The sequence below is a fragment of the Astyanax mexicanus genome, chromosome 2 (genome assembly GCF_023375975.1).
Source record: "Astyanax mexicanus isolate ESR-SI-001 chromosome 2, AstMex3_surface, whole genome shotgun sequence".
NCBI lineage: Eukaryota > Metazoa > Chordata > Actinopteri > Characiformes > Acestrorhamphidae > Astyanax > Astyanax mexicanus.
In genome coordinates, this window is record NC_064409.1 from 9,052,614 (window position 1) to 9,075,050 (window position 22,437).

The following is a 22,437-nucleotide window of genomic DNA, read 5'->3' on the forward strand; positions in this document are numbered from 1 at the left end:
TGTGTTGGTCATCATCTAGTCTTTCATCAGTGACCATTGAATAACAGGGTAAAAGGTGAACAATAACTGGACAACAGTCTGTAATTACTACATTACAGAAATTGTAACATATTACTACATAACTACTACATCAGGGGTGTCCAAACTACGGCCCATGGGCCATTTGCAGCCCTTTTCCTTTTTTGGAGCAGCAAATGAAATTTGTCCCGCTATTAAGCAGGTTTTTAAAATGTGAGATTCAAAGTTTGAACGCTAGGTGTCACTATCACATAAACCCAATCTTAAACTCATTTCCTTTGTTCATTATGCCTACATTAATGTTCCTAAGCTTTTGGGAGAATATGGCAACTCCAAAGAATATGAAAATAAACAGCAAATACAGAGCATTTCAGGCATGTTAAGAAAATGATTATTTTTTAACTGAGTTCAGAGGGAAGTGTGTAAAATTAAGTTTAATGTTTAATTTGTCAGGAATCAGTTGCCGTAATTAAGGATTATAATATAAAGAGACATTATGAAACGAAACATCAATTTAAAAAATCTTTAGACACCGCTGTCCTACATGGTCACTTTAGCTAATAAAATGGAAGCTGAGTGTAAACTAGAAACAACTCGGTGGTCATAATATTCTGACTAGACTGTGTAGTGTTGTTGTCTCTGTGGCTTTAGACCAAGAAAGATCATTTGACTCACCCTGCTTTGAGTAAAAATAGGGTCCTCCCTGTTTTTTGGAGTGATGCTGTACACTCACAGTCAAGCAACCTGAGCTCTGCTGTGAGCTTGCTCAGTTTTATTTAAGGAAGGGGTGCTCACAGTGTATACAGCTTAAAAGAGGCAGGAGAAAAAATTACACTGAAGTAAAGAGAGAAAAAACTGAAATAGAGAGGAAATTATGACCTAATGTCTCTTTGCAGACACAACAGATGGTGTCACAACGTTTTAGTCCCAGGATGCCTCACAAGATCTGCCAAGGGCCTCTGAACCAAACCGTTTTATCGACTCACTCCGTTTAACCCCATTAACATCTCACTTCAGCTATGATTTCAGACTCATCATATGACTGTAACTTGTCAACCTGCCAACAGTCTCATTATAGAGAGTACAGTAAAACCAGGGCAGACAGATACAGTTACAAGTAAAGGTGAACAAAAATGAGTGAACCCTGTGGACTTCCCTGTAATTCTGCATTGATTACAAATACACTGACATGCCGAAATTTCATGGGAACAGAACAAATATCATGTCCCTTGACTTTTGGCATGTCCCGTGGAAGGTAAAGTACGATGCATTGATCTGAAGGATATGTGCGTGGAACCTCCTGCACTAAAAAAGTCACTTCATACCATTTTACATGGACAATTCTAACTAGCCAGAGGTTGCTGGTCACCATCATTACTCTGCTGTCTACTGTAGATGGTAATGCCCGTGTTTGAATGTTTCCCAGTACAAACTCTATGACTCTGTGGATTGAGGCCTCACTCCACATATTAATATCTTTTTGCCATGAGCACAATGACAAGTGTTCAAACTTACTCACAAGATAGCACCTCATGACCACATGGCCAAATTATTCTTCAGCTCCACACTTCCAAACTTCCAAAATCTTATTTACTAAAACACGTTTTGCCATTAAGCTCTTAAAGAAGTAATTAAAACAGCCCTTTTACAATAACCACACCTTTTTTGAATAGAGCTGAATAACATTTTTTAAAACGAATTCTGTGGGGATTTAAAAAATTGGCAACATAAGCAGAGGTTACACTAGCTGCATTTAAATAAAGGAGGTAGAATTATAGTATATTAGAAAAAAACGTGATTGAAAGTTGTCTGTTTTGCCATTGAAACCTATGGGGATGGGTGGAGTTACGCAGCTTTCTGACACCGAACAGCAGGGGGCGCCCGACCTGTAGTGGCTTCACTTTTGAGAGACGATGCTCTGTTCAGCTATACACAGTCTATATTTTGAACAGATTCACAGAAATAACCATATTTTCCATCTCCCTTCCAGGGTGGGAGAATGTCTACGGTTTTGACATGACCTGCATTCGGAACGTTGCAATGATGGAACCACTGGTTGATATTGTGGACCCAAAACAAGTGGTGACCAACTCCTGCCTTATTAAGGTAGGAGCACAGAGGGTGTGCGAGTGTGTGGGTTGACAGCCAGAGAGCGAGGATGTGAATGTGACTTTGAGTTTGAGTGTGCTCTTTGTGAAAGCCCTGCTCTGATTCATAGAGCACATTGACTAGGCGCTACCTCAGGACACATGTTGTGTAGGCGATACATAATGACCTAATTATCATTGAGGAGCTGTTTGATGACAGGGTCGTTAAACTGTTTGCAGCACTTCAACTGACTCTGAGAGCATCTCACGCTGGAGCTGCGTGATACGAACAAAATAGCATATTGTGAATCACCACATGTATGTATTTAAAACTGATTTAAAAATTAAATATATGCCATTTAATATCTCAGTTTGCCAAAACTTCCACAGAGCTTTTTAACAGAGCATATCATATGCAATTCACACTTATTCTAAACTTACTGGAATTTGTTGGAATGTGTTTGTACTCATTCAGGGATTAGAGTGAGATTAGAGTGAGAGTCCTGCACATATATATCGACTGTCTATCAAATGTAAAAAGCATTTACAATGTCTAAATCTGTGCAAATATTCTCTACTGCCATTATAATAACTGAAGATATTAGTCTAGACTACACAGATAATGCCATACACATCCACTGTAATATAAGCAGCTGTTTATATGATTGCCATTTTACAATCTGCTTTTCTGCAAAGGCATTTTCAATGCTGAAAATATGAGAGAAAGGAAGCAGACAAAAAATAACAAAGAAAAAGACAGTGGGCCAGACAGATAAGAGAAAAGAAGAGATTTCAGTATCAGCATGCACTTCTCTAGCTCTTCTATTGGTGTTCCTATGAAACACCTGGGGTATAAGCCTCTTTGAACTGAAGAATGTCCTGCCACTCCTTTGTTAGATTTTCTCAGTGAAAGGATGAGATGAACAAACGGGACAACGAGTGGAGTTAATGATCTGCTGCCGACACAGTGATCAAAAGCTCAGCGAAGGCTTTGTCCATTCGGCAGTGATTTGTATTCTGTGAACACAGACAAGTTGGCTAAAATAGCCGAATATGTCTATAATGGATTACTCAAAAGAATAGTAGCTTTGCTGCTATTACACTATTCAGCATAGATAACTAGAAGTTAGTTATGCTGGTTGTGAAACTAGCCAATAGCTACACTATTAGTTGCAATAGTGTCTCAGGTGGTTGATATGGTGTTACTAAATGCTTGCTTGCTTGGGGGTTACTATGGTATCCTAGGTATCCCACCTTATAAGTAATAATAGGTGGCTCCCATGTGCTTTCAATGGTGCTGCTAGGTGGTTGCTATAGTTTCTCAGGTCCCTGCTGGGGTATTGCTATGTTGTTTACAGGTCCTTGCTTAGTGGTTGCTCCAAGTGTTTGCTATGATGTTGATTAGAGGTGGCTTTAATGGTTGTTATGGTGTTCCAGGTGGTTGCTACGATGTTACCAAGCAGTTGCTTTAGTGTTGCCATTGTTGTGTGTTGCTACAGTGTGGCATTGTAATTACAGCAGTATTGCAATCAGCTGACATGATGTTACTGAGTGGTTGCTAAGGTGTTGCTAAGTGGATGCCAGATGGGTGCTACAATGTGGTAAAATGATTGCTATTGCCTAATTGTTGCCAGGCTTTTGCTAGGTGGTTGCATGACAGCTGGTATGGTATACCAGCCAAGCAGCCAATCAGAACAAAGTTCACAAATTATTCATAAGCCTACCATAAAATAAAAATCAGCATGTTTCATTCTAGGGCCAAAACAGAAGGAAGTGTAAAACAGCATCTGGACATTTTTGGCTTTACCAAAGTCATTTACTGTATAAACATTATAAGGCACCTTTAATGAATACATTTAGATCTTAGTCTTTGTGTTTTCAGTGTAGAACCTGTACATGGGAATCTGTTTGATGTTTGTGGGTATTTGCAGGAAGTGGACATCTACACGGTGAAACTGGAGGATCTGGCCTTTACCTCAGCTTTCTGCCTTCAGATCCAGAGGAACGACTACATCCACGCCCTCGTCACCTACTTCAACATAGAGTTCACCAAGTGTCACAAGAAAACCGGCTTCTCCACAGGTTCAGCTCTACTGTCAAACATCTCAGTGATCACTAGAAACAACATGCACATTAATAACTTATAAGTTAACCTAATAAAATAAGAATACACAAAATTATCTTCTTATATTCTCAGCACCTGATGCACCCAGCACTCACTGGAAGCAAACAGTGTTTTACCTGGAGGACTACCTGACTGTGCGACGAGGGGAGGAGATCCTCGGCAGCATTGCTGTGAAACCCAATGAAAACAATGAGGTAAGAGGCAGTGAATGGACAGAAAACAGAGAACAGAGAAAGAGTGGGTGCCTTGGCAGAAACTGAGAGGCAGAGAGAGAATGAACGAGGGCCAGACTCACAAGAGGAGCCCAGCATTCGAGTAGGTGTAATAAAACAGAATAGATGAAGGAAAAAACAAATAAAAGAAGTAAATAATAAATGTGTCAGTCACTGGAACAGTCACTGAAGCCCTCTTTCTTTTCTTTCTCTCAGCGTGACCTGGACTTCACCTTTGAGCTGGATTTCAAAGGACAGCTATGTGATGCAGCCATTTCCCACGACTACAAGATGCGGTAAAGCTCCAGCAGGGGGCAACACCTCCCTAAAAACTGAGCTGACCACAGAAAGCCAGGCTGAAGAGGCTGAATCACATGCTGCTACACTTCTGACCAAATAGGAGAGATCAGGAATAAAACACAGGTCCAATGTGATGTCATCATCCGTGCAAAACCAGCAAAAAAAATAAATAAAACAAAAAATGAGCAATAGTGTCATCAGTCCTCCAGTCCTCTAAAACTATAAGGCTATAAGAGAGCATCACTGAATGTAACCGTTAATGAGCTTGAGAATGTCTTAGTTGTCCTTTATTTTAGAAATAAGAAAAGAAAGCATGGAAGAAAGAACTGTAACAGTAATCTATAATAAGCCAATGTGAAACAAGAAGAGGTGACACAGGTCCATAAAAAATAAACACACATCATGTGCACATGTTAAGACTTTAAAGAATGTTTATTTTATCAGCATGGACAAAGATGAGTATTTAAGAGCAAGACATTGAATTATTTATTTTAAAATCATTTAAAATAATTTAACTTATTCCTCATAATTACATGTAGTTAATTGTTCATTTTGTTAAATGCTTGGTGGTTGGATGGTTTGATATTGTGGCTGGCATGCTTTCTGAATTGTTGCTTTTATTGAGTTAAGATACTATTTTTCAAGAATCATATAATTGATTTGAAGCTTTTTTTTGGTTTGAGGCATAATTTTAACATTAATTAGGCAGTAATTGTTATGTTCCTTGGAATTTCAGGGGCTGGAAGTGGTAAATAAATCAGAGATGAATAAACTATGCCTGTTTCTAGTCTATTTACTTAATTATTACAAGATTAATTTATTATAAGTTTTTTTTTTAACTAAAACTGAACCCATTTTTTTATATATTTTTAAATCACACAACAATATTATGTTAATATTTGTGCACAGAATTTTGAAAGAAAAAAATTTTTTACAACTCATTATTAATACATTTGCAACCCCAAATGAAAAAAGTGCAACACTAAGGAAAATGCATACAAAAATGAACCATTTTTACATTTATTTAGACTTTTGTTTCACTGTAGACAGTATGAACCCAATGTCATCCACGTTTGTCTGATCAACTTAATTTCAGGTCTGGACATGAAAAAAAACATCCTTCTATGTAAAACTTTGTGTTAACTAAATGTTGTCAAACAAATCAGTATTCCAGTTCTTTTTTATATACAGAAAATGATATATAAATATAATTAAATATATATAAACTTTTTTAAATGAAAAATGTGAAAAGGTGACCCCAGACTGTTGCACGCCTTTTGCAAGACTTTTTTTTTTAAATTGGTACTCAGTACCAAAACGCCAAATTTACAAATTGATAAATGCTTTACCATCCTAACTTTTATATTAACAAATAAAACGTTGGCAAGAACAAACTTGAAATATCTTGGGTTCATACTGTCCGCAGTTAAATATAAGTCAAAGTAAATGTAATAAATACTCTGGGTTTATTTTTTTTATTATTTATTTTCTTTTTTTTTGCATTTTCCATATTGTAACAACATTTTCTGATTTGGCCTTAGTTTGATATTTCATTATAAAGAAAATAAATAAATCAATCTTTAACAGAAAAAAAATCTGCACTTAAAAGTTTGATCCAAAGAAAACAAAACTTCTCATAACTATGTTTGAGTTTTTTTTGTGTGCGCGTGTGTGTAAAAATCTTCTCAGTCTGTTAACCCCTAGTTAACCCCTAGAACCTCATATTTATAATTATTATTATTTATTATATTTATAATTTACTATATAAATCCAAATGCAGAAACAACTGCGGATGTATATTTTGCATGCAAGTTTTGCAGAGTTCCACAGGGGTCAGTTGTGGGGTCTATAGAACCTGTGATAATTATGACAGCTGTGTGATTATTGGGGGATTATTGTGTGGGCATACATACAGGATTTTAGGGGTTAAGCATCTAAATCATTGTCTTTTATAAGTATGTAGAATTCATGATCATGTGTGCTCTTCAGAGGTCATTATACAATAGAGCTGAGCTCCTCACAGCAGCAGATGTGTATATATGTATATATATATATATATATATATATATATATATATATATATATATATTTGGGCTTTTCCCCCAAAAAAGTAGCTTTTATATAAGGGGTTAAAAGGTCTAGGTTCAGGTTTGGGGTTATATGTATTTGTAGGCAGAGCAGCATTTAAGTAGAGTAGTCCAGAGGTCAATGAAAAGACCTCACAAATACAGGCATACAGTCTTTGTGTGTGCATGTGCGATCACTTGCAGCAGGATTTCTTCTTCACTGGCTGATCCACCAGTCGCACTGTGTTCTCCCACACCCTGTCCTCTTGCTCCCTCAATACCCTGAATCAACAAACACAAACCTCATTTAATATAAAAACAGCCAAACAGTACCAAGTAAACAGTACATAAACAAGAGAGTGTAGACTGTGGATACACAGCATTCCATTTAATAAACCATACATAAATAATGTCCAACAAGATACTGCAAAATACTGGAACTCAAAGTGTCCACAGCATTTTAACTAAACTGATATGCATATAATTCACCATACACACACTCACTGAACAGATAACAACCACAAAAAAATAATTCCCATCACCCACACCTTCCTGTCATAGCCACCACAAACACTGCTGTGGTTTCCTCTTTTGCTGCTTTATTTAGGTCACCGTAAAGACCATATCATTTTTGTTTTAAATGATAAACCTGGTTTCCAATAAGATCAATCAGAAAATAAACAGAGTGTCAATATCCAATATAATCTCTTACCTGGCCAGGTGTAACATGGCCTCTAGCACATTGTATCCTGTGTAAGCACTGCACTCATAGAACATTAAATTGGTTTCCTGTTAAACATAAAAAAAACAGTGAATAAGAGAACATAAAGGAATGTATGTACACTTATAATGCCATTGTCTAGATATGGATCTAAATCTAAACCTATATAAGGCTTTAAATATTAATGTTTAATGGGTCTTTTAAGCTAATTTTCATTACATTCATATCTTCGAAGATTTATGAAAAACAATAAAAATGTGTGCATAAAAACGTGTATAAACAAAAATATTGGGACACCCCCTCATTTTATTGTTTATTCTGAAACCAAGAGTATTAAAAGTTTGAGTTTTTCCTGCTTCCGACCTACCAACCTTAATTTCTTCAAGTATTTTTTTATTTACTTAATTGAGTAGTTCTTGTCATAATATGGATTAGAACATTACTCAAATAGGGCTATTTACTGTATACCAACTCTACCTCTTCACAACTTTACAACTGATGCTCTCAAACACATTAAGAGACAAAAAAATCTAAATGGCAAGATGTGCAAAGCTGTCATCTGAGCAAAAAAAGTAATAAAAAATAAAACATATTCTGGTATGTTTAACACTTTTTTTGTTTAATAAATGTTTCCATGTGTTTTTTTTTTCTTAAATATTTAGTAGCACATAGACAGTATGTCTAGATGTTAGTGTTAGTCATTTTGTATGACTTTTTTCTGTCAGTTAAACAAGGTCTGAACTTACCTCAGCCAGTCTTTTTGCCTCTTTAGTCGGCACCTGTCTTATACTCTCCATGTCTGATTTATTGCCAAGTAGCATGATAGGAATGGGATCCCCTACTGCTTCCTGTATGCTGACAAGCCAGGGGTGCACTGACCTAAAGCTGCTTTGCATGGTTACATCGTAGAGCACCACCACCCCATCAGCCTTGCGGAAAAACTGCTTAGTAATACTTCGATACCTGTAAGAGATCAGACAAGATTCATTAAAACTGAGGAGTTATGTTTATAGTCCATCATTCAAAGATCTTGTGGATGCAGAAATTTTATCAGCCACTAGTTTTTACCTCTTAAATAGCCCCATTGTGGCTGCATAAAACATCTCATTCCCCGGCAGGTGTAACAGTGTGACACAGTCTGTTATAGGATGGTACGTTTGCCACAAGTTAGTTTGTGAAATGTATGCCCTGCTGGAACTGCCCCAGTTAACTGTATGTGCAATTACTGTGAAGTGTCTGGCATCTAGGAGAATAAGAGCTCAGCCTTATTCTTAAAGTCCTAAAGTATGTATTGTCTGTAAAAACCAGCACAACTTCTGATTCGATAAGATTAACTGCTCTAACTCACTAATCTGTTACATGTTGTTACAGGGCTGTGACATATATTTATGCAATTAGCCACAGTTCATGTTCCAGAATGTGTGGAATTTACAAAATGTCATTTTTTTGTATTGCTACCTCTCATAACAGAGTTAACCTGAACACATGAATGTAGAACTGATTTAGTTATTTAGACAGACAGTCAGTGACCTGAGTATCTGTTATAAGATGGAGAAAGTAATGTGTCAGTAAACTGTTCCACATCTACACTTCAGCCAGATAATGTGCTAATGATTCTGAATTTTCCATAATTAAACTAAGCACTGAAAAAAAAATATTTTAAAAATCAGCCCCCTTGATAATGGACTGCAACTATGTGGTTGTTTTATGCTTTAGCATTAACCTAAACTGATTCTGTACAGTGTATATTAGCAACACACACACTAAGAAAAGTAAGTACAGATTTGTACTTAAAAGGGTACAAAGCTTGTTGCTGGGGCTGTACCTTATATTAAGGTATGAAAAAGTACCTTCAGTGAAAGTCCTTTTTTGTACCCATGTTTTTTATGCCAGTAAAGATTATAAAGACTATAAACATTATCATCAACTAAATATGTGTCAAGAACCTCATGATGCAAAATTGTCTGGCTTTCAAATAAAAAAATGTGCAATTCAAATATATATTATTTATTAGTGCAGTGATACAGAATACTGAATGTACCTTTTGTCTGGTTAAACTTATTGCTGTTAGGAATGACTTTGTACTTCAGAGGGCACAAATCTGACCCTGTAAAGACCAATATTTTACCTTTGAGGGTACAATTAACAGTGTACCTTTGAGTACAAAAAAGTACTCCTTTCGTACCTCTGTTTTTTAGAGTGCAGTCTCTGTGGCAATAAGGCAAATTAAACACATCCACATGTGAAATATTGATGTGTTTAATTTTCCTTATTGCAACCTTGACATAGGGCCTCAGTTACAGACAACTTAGGTATTTTCACCAATGTAGGTCTTTATTATTATTAGTAAGTGAAACTAATACAGAACAATCAATAAAAAATAAGTACTTTTTTTTTTAGTAAAAAGCAATGAATACTGGATACCGTCCACTGTCCAGTAAGGCCTACAGTTGATCTTAAATTGCATCCAGAAGAAATAAAGCTATTAAGAAAGCTTTTTGACGTATTTATTTACCATGCAGTCTAAGTTAAACATATAGAAAAATAAACTGCTACAGTGCAAATTATAAGAAGTAGCACTATTAAACAACCAAAATGCAGCAATTAACCAACTGTTGACTAAATTACTCACCTCTCCTGACCTGCAGTGTCCCACAGCTGAAGAGCCACATGACTATTTCCCAGATTCAGAGTACGAACGCTGTAATCAATACCTTTACAGACAGACAGTAGGACATTAGTTCACCATCTCTATTCATCCAAAACTTTCCAAAACACAGACACACAAGCACACACACTGGGACAGTTTTCCAGGCCTGGATTAACTGTCAATTATCATTGGAAATTATTTGTAGAATAATTGTAGCACTTTATCTTAGAAAGTGTGTATAATGTGTGTATTTGTGTTTTTAAATCAATGTCAATCAATGGCCACAAGGAGGCATTATTCAGTATATTTACAAGCTGAGCCGCTTGTGTCCTGTGTGGGCTGTGAGCTGGGCTGGGCTGATGAAGTTTGACATAATCTCCTGTAAAATGCGTTCAAGGACTCAGGCGGAGAATGTGTGACTTCCCAAGCCATCTCATGTGATACAATTCTTTCATGTTCTCTTACAACAGGGAAAAAAATCTAGCATACCAACACTTTTTTCTGTGCCATATCAGTCTGCCTGTCAGTCAGTATGTGTAAAAAGCAGCAGCACATTTTTCAGATCAGATTAGATGTACAACAGGAAATGTGACAACTTTAATAAGAAGTGTAGCTTACTGAACATTGCTGTACTACTCTACAGAATGAGTTATATGATTTTAGCAATATGATCGTTAGATATTTGCGTGTGGAACCGCCTGCTTTAAATGTTCTATATTTCCAGTACACACGACACTGTGAATCGAGGAATGTTAATGCCCATGAAAATGTAAAATCTCATCCATCTGGCACCCATTATCTGGCCTCACTCAAACTCAATCAATAATCCATGTCAACTTGCCGTGCTGGTGATTTTATCTTACAACTTATACAGATGTGGGTGTTTCCAAGCCACCTTCTGCTATCCCATGACTTTTGGCATGCCAGTGTATAGTGGTCATTGAAATAAGGCAGAATTGGTCTATTCTTATATTAACAAATACATTCTGAATGCATAGAACTCTTTCTGCAGCCACACTGATGGCACATCTGAAATGGCTAAGAATTAAAAATTCAAAAGAAGTCATGTGTCATTGTGAAACTGACCCACAGTAGCTGTTGTTGTTGCATGGAAATGGCCATCACAGAAGCGGCGCAGAAAAGCTGTCTTGCCCACACTTGAGTTGCCCACTAAAATAACCTTAAAGAGGCGTTCTGGGGTGGCCACAGTCCCCTCAGGTGGACCCTAAAGACACAAACACAAAAAGTAGGCCTGTTACTTTGGACGAAGAAATAATAATAATAACGCTGAACAAATTTAATTGCCATTTTATTTATTTTTTTATGCCACAGATATACAGCCTAATAATGTAGTTGCACTCTTTTTAATACCTAATTATTAGAAAAAATCTGGCTATTGGAATATGTATTTTTTAACAAAATGTGGGCATACCAGAACTTTTCTGTTAGTGGACGCTTCATGCTACATAAAAATCATAAAAGGCAATACTGACTTCAGCAAAAATGATTGAGGTTATGTCCATATATTGTACAGTAAACTTACAAAAAGTATCCTTTAATATCTAACTTGAAATAAATGTTAATACATGATTTAAATCATTTGACATTATTAAAAAATGACATTCATTATATGAAAAATTTATATTTTTCCTTTTATATATAAATCATACTTACATTTATTTATTAAACAGACCATTTACCTTCTGCAAAGTCTCTTTGCCTACTGGCTGGCCCCTGGGTGAGGAGGGCACACCCCCTTTCCCTCTCTTCTGTTTCGAGAAGATCTTCTTCACGGGGGAAGACCGAGGTGAATGAGAAGAGGCTAGGAAAGCATTTGAGGAATAGATGGGGCTCATGTTCAGTTCTATTTGAGCATCTTCCTCCCCTCGTTCCTTCTCTTCCTCACTCAGCTGATGAATTAGAGGATGAGGGTCCCCTTGCAGCAGGTGTGGGAGGTGGTCCTCCTCAATGGAAATGACCCGACGCAAAGGCCAACCCTCTGGTGGAGCATCCACCAAATCTTGGCCTGAATTTGCTGCCACTGTGCCTGGGTCTGCATTCTGCTGAGACCCTGAGGCTGTGTGTGGGCCATAGCCGTTCACTGTGGTTGAAGGCTTCTGGTCTGGAGTTTGGGCCGGTTCTTCAGCTTTATCCTCACTACAGAGAGGAGAAAGAAAAAATAGCGTGTCTATATTATTTTTTATACACTATTACAATATTCGGGTTGAGATGTATCCACTTTTTTATATTATCAATCTGTCTCCAAATTTAAAATATTACTCCAATATACAGGATTACTGGGAAAAAGGAGCACAGTATGCTGCACAAGTAGCGCAGATAATTCAATTTTTACATGACTTTTTTGCCATGACACTCTACGACAGGGGTGTCAAACTCATTTTGGCCGAGGGCCACATTGGCATATTGGCTGTCCTCCGAGGGCCAGATGTAACTTATAAATATAAGAAAATGTAACCAAATGTAATATATGTAAATGAATGTAATTACTCCTTAATGTTAAATAACTCTCAATATATTATTTATTCAATCAAATATTACAGTTGCATGGAAAAAATGTTTGCTTGTTGCTCTATTAACATAAATCCTGTTATGAAATCCAAAAACTCCATCAATCAAGAACCAAACTATACAAGTGAATAGAAATGACATAAAATACAAGTTATATTAACTTTGATCAAAACGTTTGATACTGAAAAGAGGCTTAATTAATATAAAATCAAAAATTGTGAGCTGTGACAGATTTAGCATTTCCTCATCCAACCACTAGTGGGAGCTGCAGCAGCACAAGCCCACAGTCTTTACTGAGTCAGAGCTACAGCCCAGCCACGGGCTACAGGACTCAGCTGAGCCAGTCTGGAGCGTTTTTAAAATTTTAAGTTCTTCTGTGTATGAAATAAAATAACCCCACTAACCGGATAATACAGCTCTCTACAGTTCATATTTCAGCCCAAGCAGCTAACAGCAGCAGTTTAGAGCAGCCATCCCGGAGTCACTGCTCGGATTACATTATAAACAGGTCAGTTAGCGCGCTGCTAACCTCAGGATGTTTATAACTACGGAGTTTAGAACACACCACGGCTGCAAGGTTAGACTGTTGAAGGCTACTGGAGACTATTAAAGGCTATTGGAGGTTATTGAAAGGGTTATTGGGGGCAGAAATCAGTAAAGGCTGGTTAGATAAGTGATTCACCTCCTCGTCCTTTGCTGAGGTGAAACTGCGACTAGCGATGTCACAGTGATGTTTATTAACCTCATTAAAACAGATTTTATCAGCTATTGTCTTATAAATATTTACACATAATTTATATCTCTTCTAAAAAGCGTTTATTTTGGTCAGTAACACAAAATGCATACCGGTCTTTCGCCTTGAAGCACAGCCGTCCGTCTGCATCAACTTGTCTTTTTCTGGATATTATGGGATAAACATGTCTCAATTCCACCCGCGAAGTTACACCTTCCCTCCGGCAGGGTTTCCACATCAATGACTACACTGCCGTGTAGTGGCAGTAAGCCGTAACTTTGCGGGTAATACAATCGACAAGCATTGTGGGAAATGTATTTTTTGGTCAAAGAACGCTTCTGACCTATTTATTATAGACACTAAGATTTTACAAGCTCTCGCGGGCCACATAAAAAGACGTGGCGGGCCACATTTGGCCCGCGGGCCTTGTGTTTGACACATGTGCTCTACGATATTTCAAAATAATACCTGCAAAATTACTATTAAGTTATTTTTTATTATTTGAAATAATTTAATAAATGTTACACTGTCTGTCCGACATAAAATACAAAAGTTAAGCTGCTGTGAATTGGAGAGTGCAGCTCATAAGAATTAGCTAAGTATGATAAGCATGATAACGTTATGTTCACCACAGATCAAGTCTGGCTCAGACTGTACCAGACTGGATCAGACCATGGTGAGGTTCACTAAGTACTGTACTTACTTGTGTTGCCAGCTATTTAGACATTAATAGCTGTGTCGAGTTATTTTAAGAGGACACATAACTCTGACTACTCTCATTTATATATATTTCTCTAAGTTTTATTTTTATAGTTATATCAAATGAAAAGGTTTAATAAAATATTTGCAGAAATGTGAGAATTATACTCACTTTTGTTGGTTACTGTACACTGGCAACAGATCCACTGAGTAAAAACTAGCACAACACAACAGACCGTGTTCCAGCTAACTGAGGCTTAAACCACACACATTTCCTGGAGATGCCATCATCATTTTTAAATACTGAGGTATACGTCATTACTGTTACACTACTCAACCCATACCCCAACAAAGACTCTGCAATTTATTCCTTTTTCAAACAATATCACTGATCAATATCAATCAATATCAATGTTGCTAATAATAGCAATATTATACCTTTTTGCAGAATTTTTCAACAACGTTGAGGATGGTCGCTGTTTACGGGTGAGTCTCTTCAACGAGCTGTTGCGTTTCTGCAAAGAAACAGAATCAATGAGTGGCCTGTGAGAAACGTACAAATAAACAGATAAATAAACAATAAAAAAAAAAACTTACTAAAGAGCTGACATCTCGCTCATCTCTTAAATGTTTATTCATTTCTCTGAAAAACAACAACAGCAATTATGAATACATTTTGTTATATAGCGCATTATAGACAGATAAACAGTGTGTTACAGATTATATGCTTGAACCTCTGTATGCAGGGCTCACAGCAGCATACCTGAGGAGGTCTAATTGCTTCATTAAGCTTTGTTTCTCTCTCTGCAGTCCCTCTGTGATTCTGTACATCTCCCTGTGTGAGATAAATAAGCACATTTGTGTACTGTATGAATGTATCTATGCATCTTCTGTTACTAGAAACAAAAAGACGTACAACAAAATACTGGCATGTGTGTGTGTGTGTGCGCACTGGCCTACATTTCTCTTTCTTGCTGTAGCCTGGTGGCCTTCTCCTGCAGAATAGCCAGCTGTTCTTGAGCCAATGAGAGCTCCTGACAGGTGTTCTCCAGCTCGTGAGAGAGTTCCTCATTGGTCATTTTCAGCTTTATATTCTCCACCCGACTCTCCTGCTGCTCACTGTGTAGCTCTCGATACCGATGCTCCAACTGAAGTGGAAAAGTGCATTAAACACCATGGATAATCTTTAAATATTTTTTAATCTACAGTGTAATACCCACCCCTCTTTGTTTGAGGAAGAGCTGCTCAAGCTCTTGCTCTTTGCTGCTCAGCTGCTGCTGTAGGTCTTGGCTGCGTAGTTGCAGACGCTCCGAGTCCTGGAGACAGAAAATAATTAAAAGTCATTAAAATACACTAAACAATTAATATGTTTCTTGTAGTGTCCTAATTTTAGAATATAACAAAGTATCAGGATTGGCCTTTTAGGCAACATAACTGAACTGTAGTAAAGCTACAGCCTGTAGCTAATCAACAGTAAAACATACTAGTTTCTAGAAATCCTAGAAATTCTAGAAATTCTAGAAATAGTTTTTTTCATATAATTAAAAAACAACATCTAAATCACCTTTGTGATCATTTACACTGCTATAGCATGGCTTAAATGCATTTCAGTCCACTTACTGAATTGGTTTAACTGATTGGATATGTACCTGTTTTAATACATTTTCATTTAATGCATCATTTGGCCTTATCCAGATATAATCCCTTACTCTAGAATGTCCTGTAGCAACTTTATTATGCAGTTATATTTGGAATTTGCTTTACCAGCATATGAGCTTAGATTTCTAGACCTCATCTTGACCTCCACAGTTCCCCTGAATTAGTTTGCACAGGCCACACTAATACATCGTCTTGTTTTAATTGTATTATGTTATGCTATAAGACAGAACTGTGACACTGTGCCTCACAATTAGCTGAAATTAATGTGCTTTATGTTTGAAAAGCTACAGAGGTGTGTTCACTTCTTCTTTACTACTACAGACAAAAATAGAGGAAAAAGTTGTATAATATTATAATTATTACATTAGTTGTTTTTCTTGTGGATAGCAATACGCTTAAGTGAAATACAGAATTATTTACAGTATGTTTTTGTGGTAGTGGGAAATGCGGCTCACTTTTAAAAGCAGTTGATCTTTTTCCTTTTTCATCTGTTGCTCCATTTCCTCATACAGCCGCTGGATTTCACTATCATGTGTTGCAGCCTTCCTGTAGAAAAAGGAAGTAAACAATTTTGCCGATTTTGCTGTTTGCAGCACAAGGTTCATACAGGTATACTATTGAATACATCAGCAGTTATTACACAAACCATCACAAATGAATTGATGCAAAAAGTGTTAAACAACTGAGCCTTTCAGACCAAAGCATGCCAACTTCCCACAGTATTTACATTTCTAATGCTATGCCTAGATGTAAACAACCAATTAGTTAAAGAGCCTATCGCAAAGTATTTCTGGAGAATGTAAAGAATAGACCCTTGTACAAAATGTCACGTGTCTGGGAAATATATAGGCAGTAAAATCACACACGCACACACACTCACACAAACTTAAGAATGTCATCTCTTAATTAACAGAAATACCCAGTACAATAATAGGAACTTCACAACATGATATCTCAAACAAAGCAGGAAATATTTTTCTTAAATTTTGCAATACATTCTGGGAAACATTTAACTTATATAGAGCTATACATTATGTAAATATGAACATTTAAGTAAATCTTAAGAGCTTAAGAGTCACTAGGCATGAATACAAAGCATTCTATACAGTATTATGATAATCTTCTACTGTGAACGTGTCACTGTACACATCACAAAAAACATAGATGGAGGATTATATGCACAGAGGGGAAAAATATAAATTCAGTTTAAAATCTGGACAAGATTCAAAAAGTACAGTTGAGGAACATACATATATTATATACTCATATGTACAAGTTCTCCATGATGTGATATGCCTATTGGTTCTTATATGCACCACAGCAATTCTAAATCCAATGGTGACATCTCTACACATCTTAAAAAACACAGAAATAGACATTGAGTCCTACTTTCTGAGAGCACTTTCCATCTCCTTCCCCTCTTGTTGGGCTGCTCTGATTTGGGCTGTGACTCGGGCCAGGAATTCTTCAAAGTTGTATAGCAGGTGAGGCTCGTCTTTTCTTAGCTGAGCCCACAGACCGCGTACTTCACTGGGTCTAGAGATGGAGAAAAAGACAAAAATACAGAGACATTTTCATCCTGTATATATTTAGTTCACTAATAACTGCTTGTAAATGCTATGCCAGGTTTTATCAAAAATAGAAAAAATATATCACTGACTCCTCCAGCACATTGCTAGCACCCAGGCTTTCCATCAACATACTGAAGTGGCTCTCCTCATCATCCTCATTCGCAGATTGTGCTTCATCCTGATACAGGGCTTCTGGAACTTTGGGTAAGACTCCTGAGATCTGATCCTCCACTTCACTCACTCTACGCCCATGCAAAAAATCACCTGGGACAAAAAGGAAGAAACACAGTAAGACTAAGCTAAGCTGGAGCATTTTTGTGCATTAAAGATTTTCTGAGACAGGCATGATCAAGTTTGTGATCTGCAAACTCACTGAATCCAGAGGAGAACTCTCCTAGAGTGAGGTAGCCATTTCTATCTGTGTCCAGTGAGTCAAAGACATCTTCCAGTTCATCTGCAGAGAGTGGTAGCTCTCTGTGTAATCTCTGTAAAAAGGGCAGGGCATTACTGGGAATATTCGAAGAGTCTATCAAACCAATACAACACCAAGTCCACTTAGTAAACACCCAAATATAAATCAGGCTGCTGCAAGACATTTAGTTTTACTATTATTATACTGTATACAATAAAATGAGCAATATACTGTACACATGCAATGATGCTGAAAGAACTTTAACAAAATAAAGAAACATCTGTTAGAAAGTAAAGATCAAATTAAAAGAAAAACACTATACCCTCATGTCAGTGCTTGTTATGTAGCCTTTCCCCTCGCTGTCACAGATCTGGAAAAACTCCTTTGTCTTTTCCAGCACTGCAGCCAATGCCAAGGCTGATTTCTTTCTTTCCAAGCCCTTCCTTGGCTGTGGACGACGCCGGTTCTGTTCTTTATCCGAGCTTTTGCAGACAGCGTTCATGGTGTGACTGTGTGGGAATTCTGACATTGTCCTGACTCTTTACAGTCTGGTCAGTTTTCTCTTCTCATTCTGCAGCATTTCAAAACTGTAAGGAAAAAGAAAAGAATCTATTTCTATTTTATTCTTATTATTATATTCACCAAGTCAGAAGCTAAGGGAGAGCATGAATTAGATGCCATTTTCCTATTGTAAATCCCATATGAATTTATTAATATGCACTAATTATGTGTATGGGCTAGAGGGATATAAAGTGGAACTGTTTTCTCTGCAATGATGGTTCTCTATCCAGTACATCTGGGATGACATCACTAATGCTGGTATCAATAAATGCAATCACATCTTCACAAACATCAGGTTTGGTCACATGTTTATAAGTTTTTGCATTTATAATAATGTCAGAGATGTAAATTGTTGTTTTTTTTGGGGAGATTATCCACCCATGTACTTATAATCTTTCTAAATATACATAAAATTTGCACAAAAGATAAAAATTAGAACATTTATTTGTGCTAGAAGTCTTTTTTTCTAATAAAATAAAAAAGTAAAGTAAAATATGAAAAAGTAATGTAATGTATTGTCATGTCTTATTTGTCAACTTTATTTTGAATCTTATGATCCTCTTTGGTAAATGCCATCTGTTTTTGAAGGTTTGGAAAAGAAATAACAGGAAAATCATCAGTAGATTCTGAGCTCCTCTTCAACAGTATTTTTCTTTCATTTATTTATTATGTAACTTCCTCTGAATGTTCAAATAACTGATGAATAATGTTATTGTAGTAACCAGGTCTGTCTTCAAAGTGTGTCTGACACTCCAGTTTGGTTCAAGGTGTCTGAGTAATATGGTCTTCAAAACCGAAAACCCACCTTCCATCAACGTCAGATGCCTCATCACAGCTCTCTCAGGGAACAGGAAGGGGCTTTTGTGGTCAGAGCTGTTAACAGAAGAACATCAGGTTAAAAGGAGAAAGATGACAGAGCAACGACGTCTACGTTTCATAATTAACCCGTAAGAGCCCAAGCTCATTTCTGAATTACTGATACCACTTTTAAAATTGAATCAGGTAAATTCATTGAGCAGCTCATTCAGGTTTGTTTCTTGTGAATGTGGATATTTATTTCGTTAAAATCATGACATAAACAACAATTTCATTACTGTTATTAACATTTTGTTCTACAAATTAGGTCAGAACTAGTTTTATAGAACGTAAAACATTAGTATAAGAATTTGAATGATAAAATACACCTTTAAAAGGAGTTATGGTTTTATCTTAATCACTAAAACAGAACGCCTACATTCTGTAAATAAATATCATGATGTCAGATAAATAAACACACATTCACACACTGCCCTGTAGTGATGCTCTCAGGATGTTTATTATGCGTCACTAAGGAACTTTATGAGTTAAAGTAAAGGACAGAGCGTGTAAGGAACATTACACAGCTTTTAAAGGGTCTGTCACACATAGCTATGCCACTATTGGTTGATTTGGGTTAAATTAGCTTTTAAATAACCCCTAAATAACAACCTCGAAAAGCTACAGCTTTGTCGAGGTTGTTTTATAGAATTGTATAATTTTGTAATTCTACATAAAAAAATACAGAATATTTTGTAATTAGACAAAATTATCCTAACATTATAGCCTAACAAAATTAGCCTAAAAAGTTTAACAAACCAAAGAAGATTTTAAGCTCGAGCAGCAGCTGCACGTCAGACAAATAAAAGTACTAAAGAGTTAACTTACCTCAGAGATCTTTAGAGAGAAAATAAACCTTCCTAAACCTTATATTCCCCGGAAAACTGACCTACAGTGACAAAACTATATGTAGGTAAACGTTTACAGCATTTTTAAACCATCACTTCTTCCCCTGTAGCGCTGAAGAGTCCTAACCCAGCTGTAACTGTAGCTCAGCTCTGCGGCTGCAGGGTTGCCAGGTCCACCAAAATTGTCCAGCCAGTCTACAATATAAGTCAGTCTAAAACCCGCCTCTCAGAAGTTTAAACTAGCCCAAAATATATGTCTGTCACACGTTTGAAGCAAATGGCAACTTAGTGTACGAATTTATACACTTTTTGTTTATAAGGGATATATTTTAATATTTTCTTTATAAGGGATTTATTTTCAGTTTTGCTTTTTATTTTAAAGGCATTAATAATGTTGTAATTAAATTAGTATTATTGTAAATAAGTAGTGTTTTATTAGTCATTTTATTACAGTTTTATATCTCAGTCTCCATCTCTCTCTCTTTCTCCATCTCTCTCTTTCTTCATCTCTCTGTACCTCTCTGTGTTTTTCTCTCTCTCTCTCTCATGTCCCTTGTATCATTATGTTCTCTTTGTTCTTGTTTAAGTTTTTTTTAAGTAGCCCAAAAAAACGCCCCTTTCATCCTTGAATTTTCACTCGCGACATGATTTTTAAACAAGCCCAATTTGGCGGGAACCTGGCAACTCTGTGCGGCTGTGAGGGCATTGAGCAGCCGGTGTGTTTGTGAGAAGCTGCGCTCGCGGTCAGCTCACCTCACTGCGCCCCCCGCCCAGTCTGCAGTGAGTCAGGCTGATACAGACCCTGCAGAACATGCGGTAACTGCTTTAGTTCAGCAACATCATCCCGCAAACTCAGCCTGATTAACTTCAAACTGAGACATCTTTTACTTCCCTGACAAGCAGCAGTGTGAAACTTACCTAAAATAAGTATTTGCAGGATCATATAACCCCAAAAGCAGACAAAGAGAACCCAGTTAATCAAATAATATTATAACAAACACTAGTGCATCTAAAAAAAGACTGACCATCAGTAAATTTTGCATTTCTTTTGGAAATCAAGGGACCAGAGTCTGGAGGAAGAGTGGAAAGACACACAGTCCAAGCTGCTCGAGGTCAGTTTCCACCAATCAGTGATGGTTTGGAGAGACATGTCATCTGCTGGTGTTGTGTTACATCAAGTCCAAAGTCAGTGCAGTGTTTTCCCAGAAAACTTTTATGGAGATGCAGATTTCATTTTCCAGCAGGACTTGGCATACAGCCCACACTTTCAAAAGTACCAAATGGTCTTATATAATATTAATTTTTTTTTGAGAAACTGATTTTTTTTTTAATTGGATCTAAGCCACAATCATCAACAATAAAATAAACACTTAAAATAAAACATCTATATAATATATATGAATTTCCCATTTTGAACTAAATTACTGAAACAAAGTAACTTTTTTTTTAAATTATACTCTAAACATAGATGGAATCCACCTTGCCACCAATAGGCTAAAAACTAGAGCTTTTATAATGAATTTGCAATTTAAAAAATCACCGTTTAATCCCATGTGTATACATTAACACTGAGACCACTAATTTATTTATTTCCTTTCTAAATGTTCAGGCCACATTTGTCCCCAGTGCAGGACTTTGGGCACCCCAGACACATTACACTAGCCACAGTGTGAGGTACAATTTTTTACAAGCTATGAAATTGTTAACAGTCAGCTATGTTATTTTGGCACTCTGAGCCAGCTGGCTCACATTGCCGGAGTTTTGGGCTCTCTGTAAGACCTATGAGAACTGCCAGTCTCTTTTCTGAGTGACCTGGTTTTTGAATGATTAAAGTTTAAAAATAAATTCAGAAATGTGTAAAGTAGCTTACAGGTTATGTAGCCAATTACTGATATACTGTAGCTGTATGTATCTGGCTGTGATCCTCTACAACAGTTTTGACATCAGCCCTAAACATTAAATGGATCAGAAATATACATACACCAATCAAGCATAATATTATAACCTTGTTTCTACACGCAGGTCCACTGATCTAGATCGCAGATCCAGTGAATGCAAGGGTTATTAAACTTATTTTCATGGTTATTGAACAAGTTGGCACTTTTTCTTTGTTCGTGCTGGAAGTAGCTATTAGCACAGGGTTGGGAAACAGTTGCCAATGTCAAGGACAGTTGGCTGATTTCCCTGCTCTAACAAACCTAATAAACCTTTGATCCACATATTTTGTAGCAGGAAAAGCAAAATAAATCAAAATAAAATAGCAATAGATAGAAGATGGGTAAATTGTATCCATGAAGGGATACACATGGTCAGCGGCGATGCTCAAACAGGCTGTGACATTCATGCAGTGTTTGATCTGTATTATCAGGCCCAGTGTGTGCCAAGAAAACC

At 36.8% G+C, this 22,437-nt stretch overlaps 2 protein-coding genes across 3 annotated transcripts in view; one reads left to right on the forward strand and one right to left on the reverse strand.

Moving 5' to 3' along the window:
- The window catches only part of prmt8b (protein arginine methyltransferase 8b), a 20,288-nt gene extending 14,774 nt beyond the window's left edge, over positions 1 to 5,514 (forward strand). For both annotated transcript variants that reach the window (XM_022671206.2, XM_007252408.4), the window contains exons 7-10: positions 2,009 to 2,124; positions 4,037 to 4,187; positions 4,303 to 4,424; positions 4,659 to 5,514. In XM_022671206.2, coding sequence (XP_022526927.1) covers positions 2,009 to 2,124; positions 4,037 to 4,187; positions 4,303 to 4,424; positions 4,659 to 4,742 — 473 coding nt within the window. In that variant the 3' untranslated portion in view covers positions 4,743 to 5,514. The remainder of the gene's footprint in view (positions 1 to 2,008; positions 2,125 to 4,036; positions 4,188 to 4,302; positions 4,425 to 4,658) is intronic.
- cracr2ab (calcium release activated channel regulator 2Ab) lies at positions 5,156 to 20,232 on the reverse strand. The gene is made up of 18 exons (XM_049473313.1): positions 20,027 to 20,232; positions 19,149 to 19,216; positions 18,105 to 18,369; positions 17,744 to 17,855; positions 17,460 to 17,634; positions 17,189 to 17,335; positions 16,255 to 16,345; positions 15,361 to 15,456; positions 15,101 to 15,288; positions 14,904 to 14,975; positions 14,738 to 14,783; positions 14,579 to 14,655; positions 11,880 to 12,336; positions 11,266 to 11,404; positions 10,162 to 10,243; positions 8,276 to 8,492; positions 7,521 to 7,597; positions 5,156 to 7,090 (listed from the first exon to the last, which is right to left on the reverse strand). The coding sequence occupies exons 3-18, from the start codon at positions 18,309 to 18,311 to the stop codon at positions 7,003 to 7,005; spliced, it is 2,271 nt and encodes a 756-aa protein (XP_049329270.1). The 5' UTR covers positions 18,312 to 18,369; positions 19,149 to 19,216; positions 20,027 to 20,232; the 3' UTR covers positions 5,156 to 7,002.
- Between the last annotated feature and the right edge of the window lie 2,205 nt (positions 20,233 to 22,437).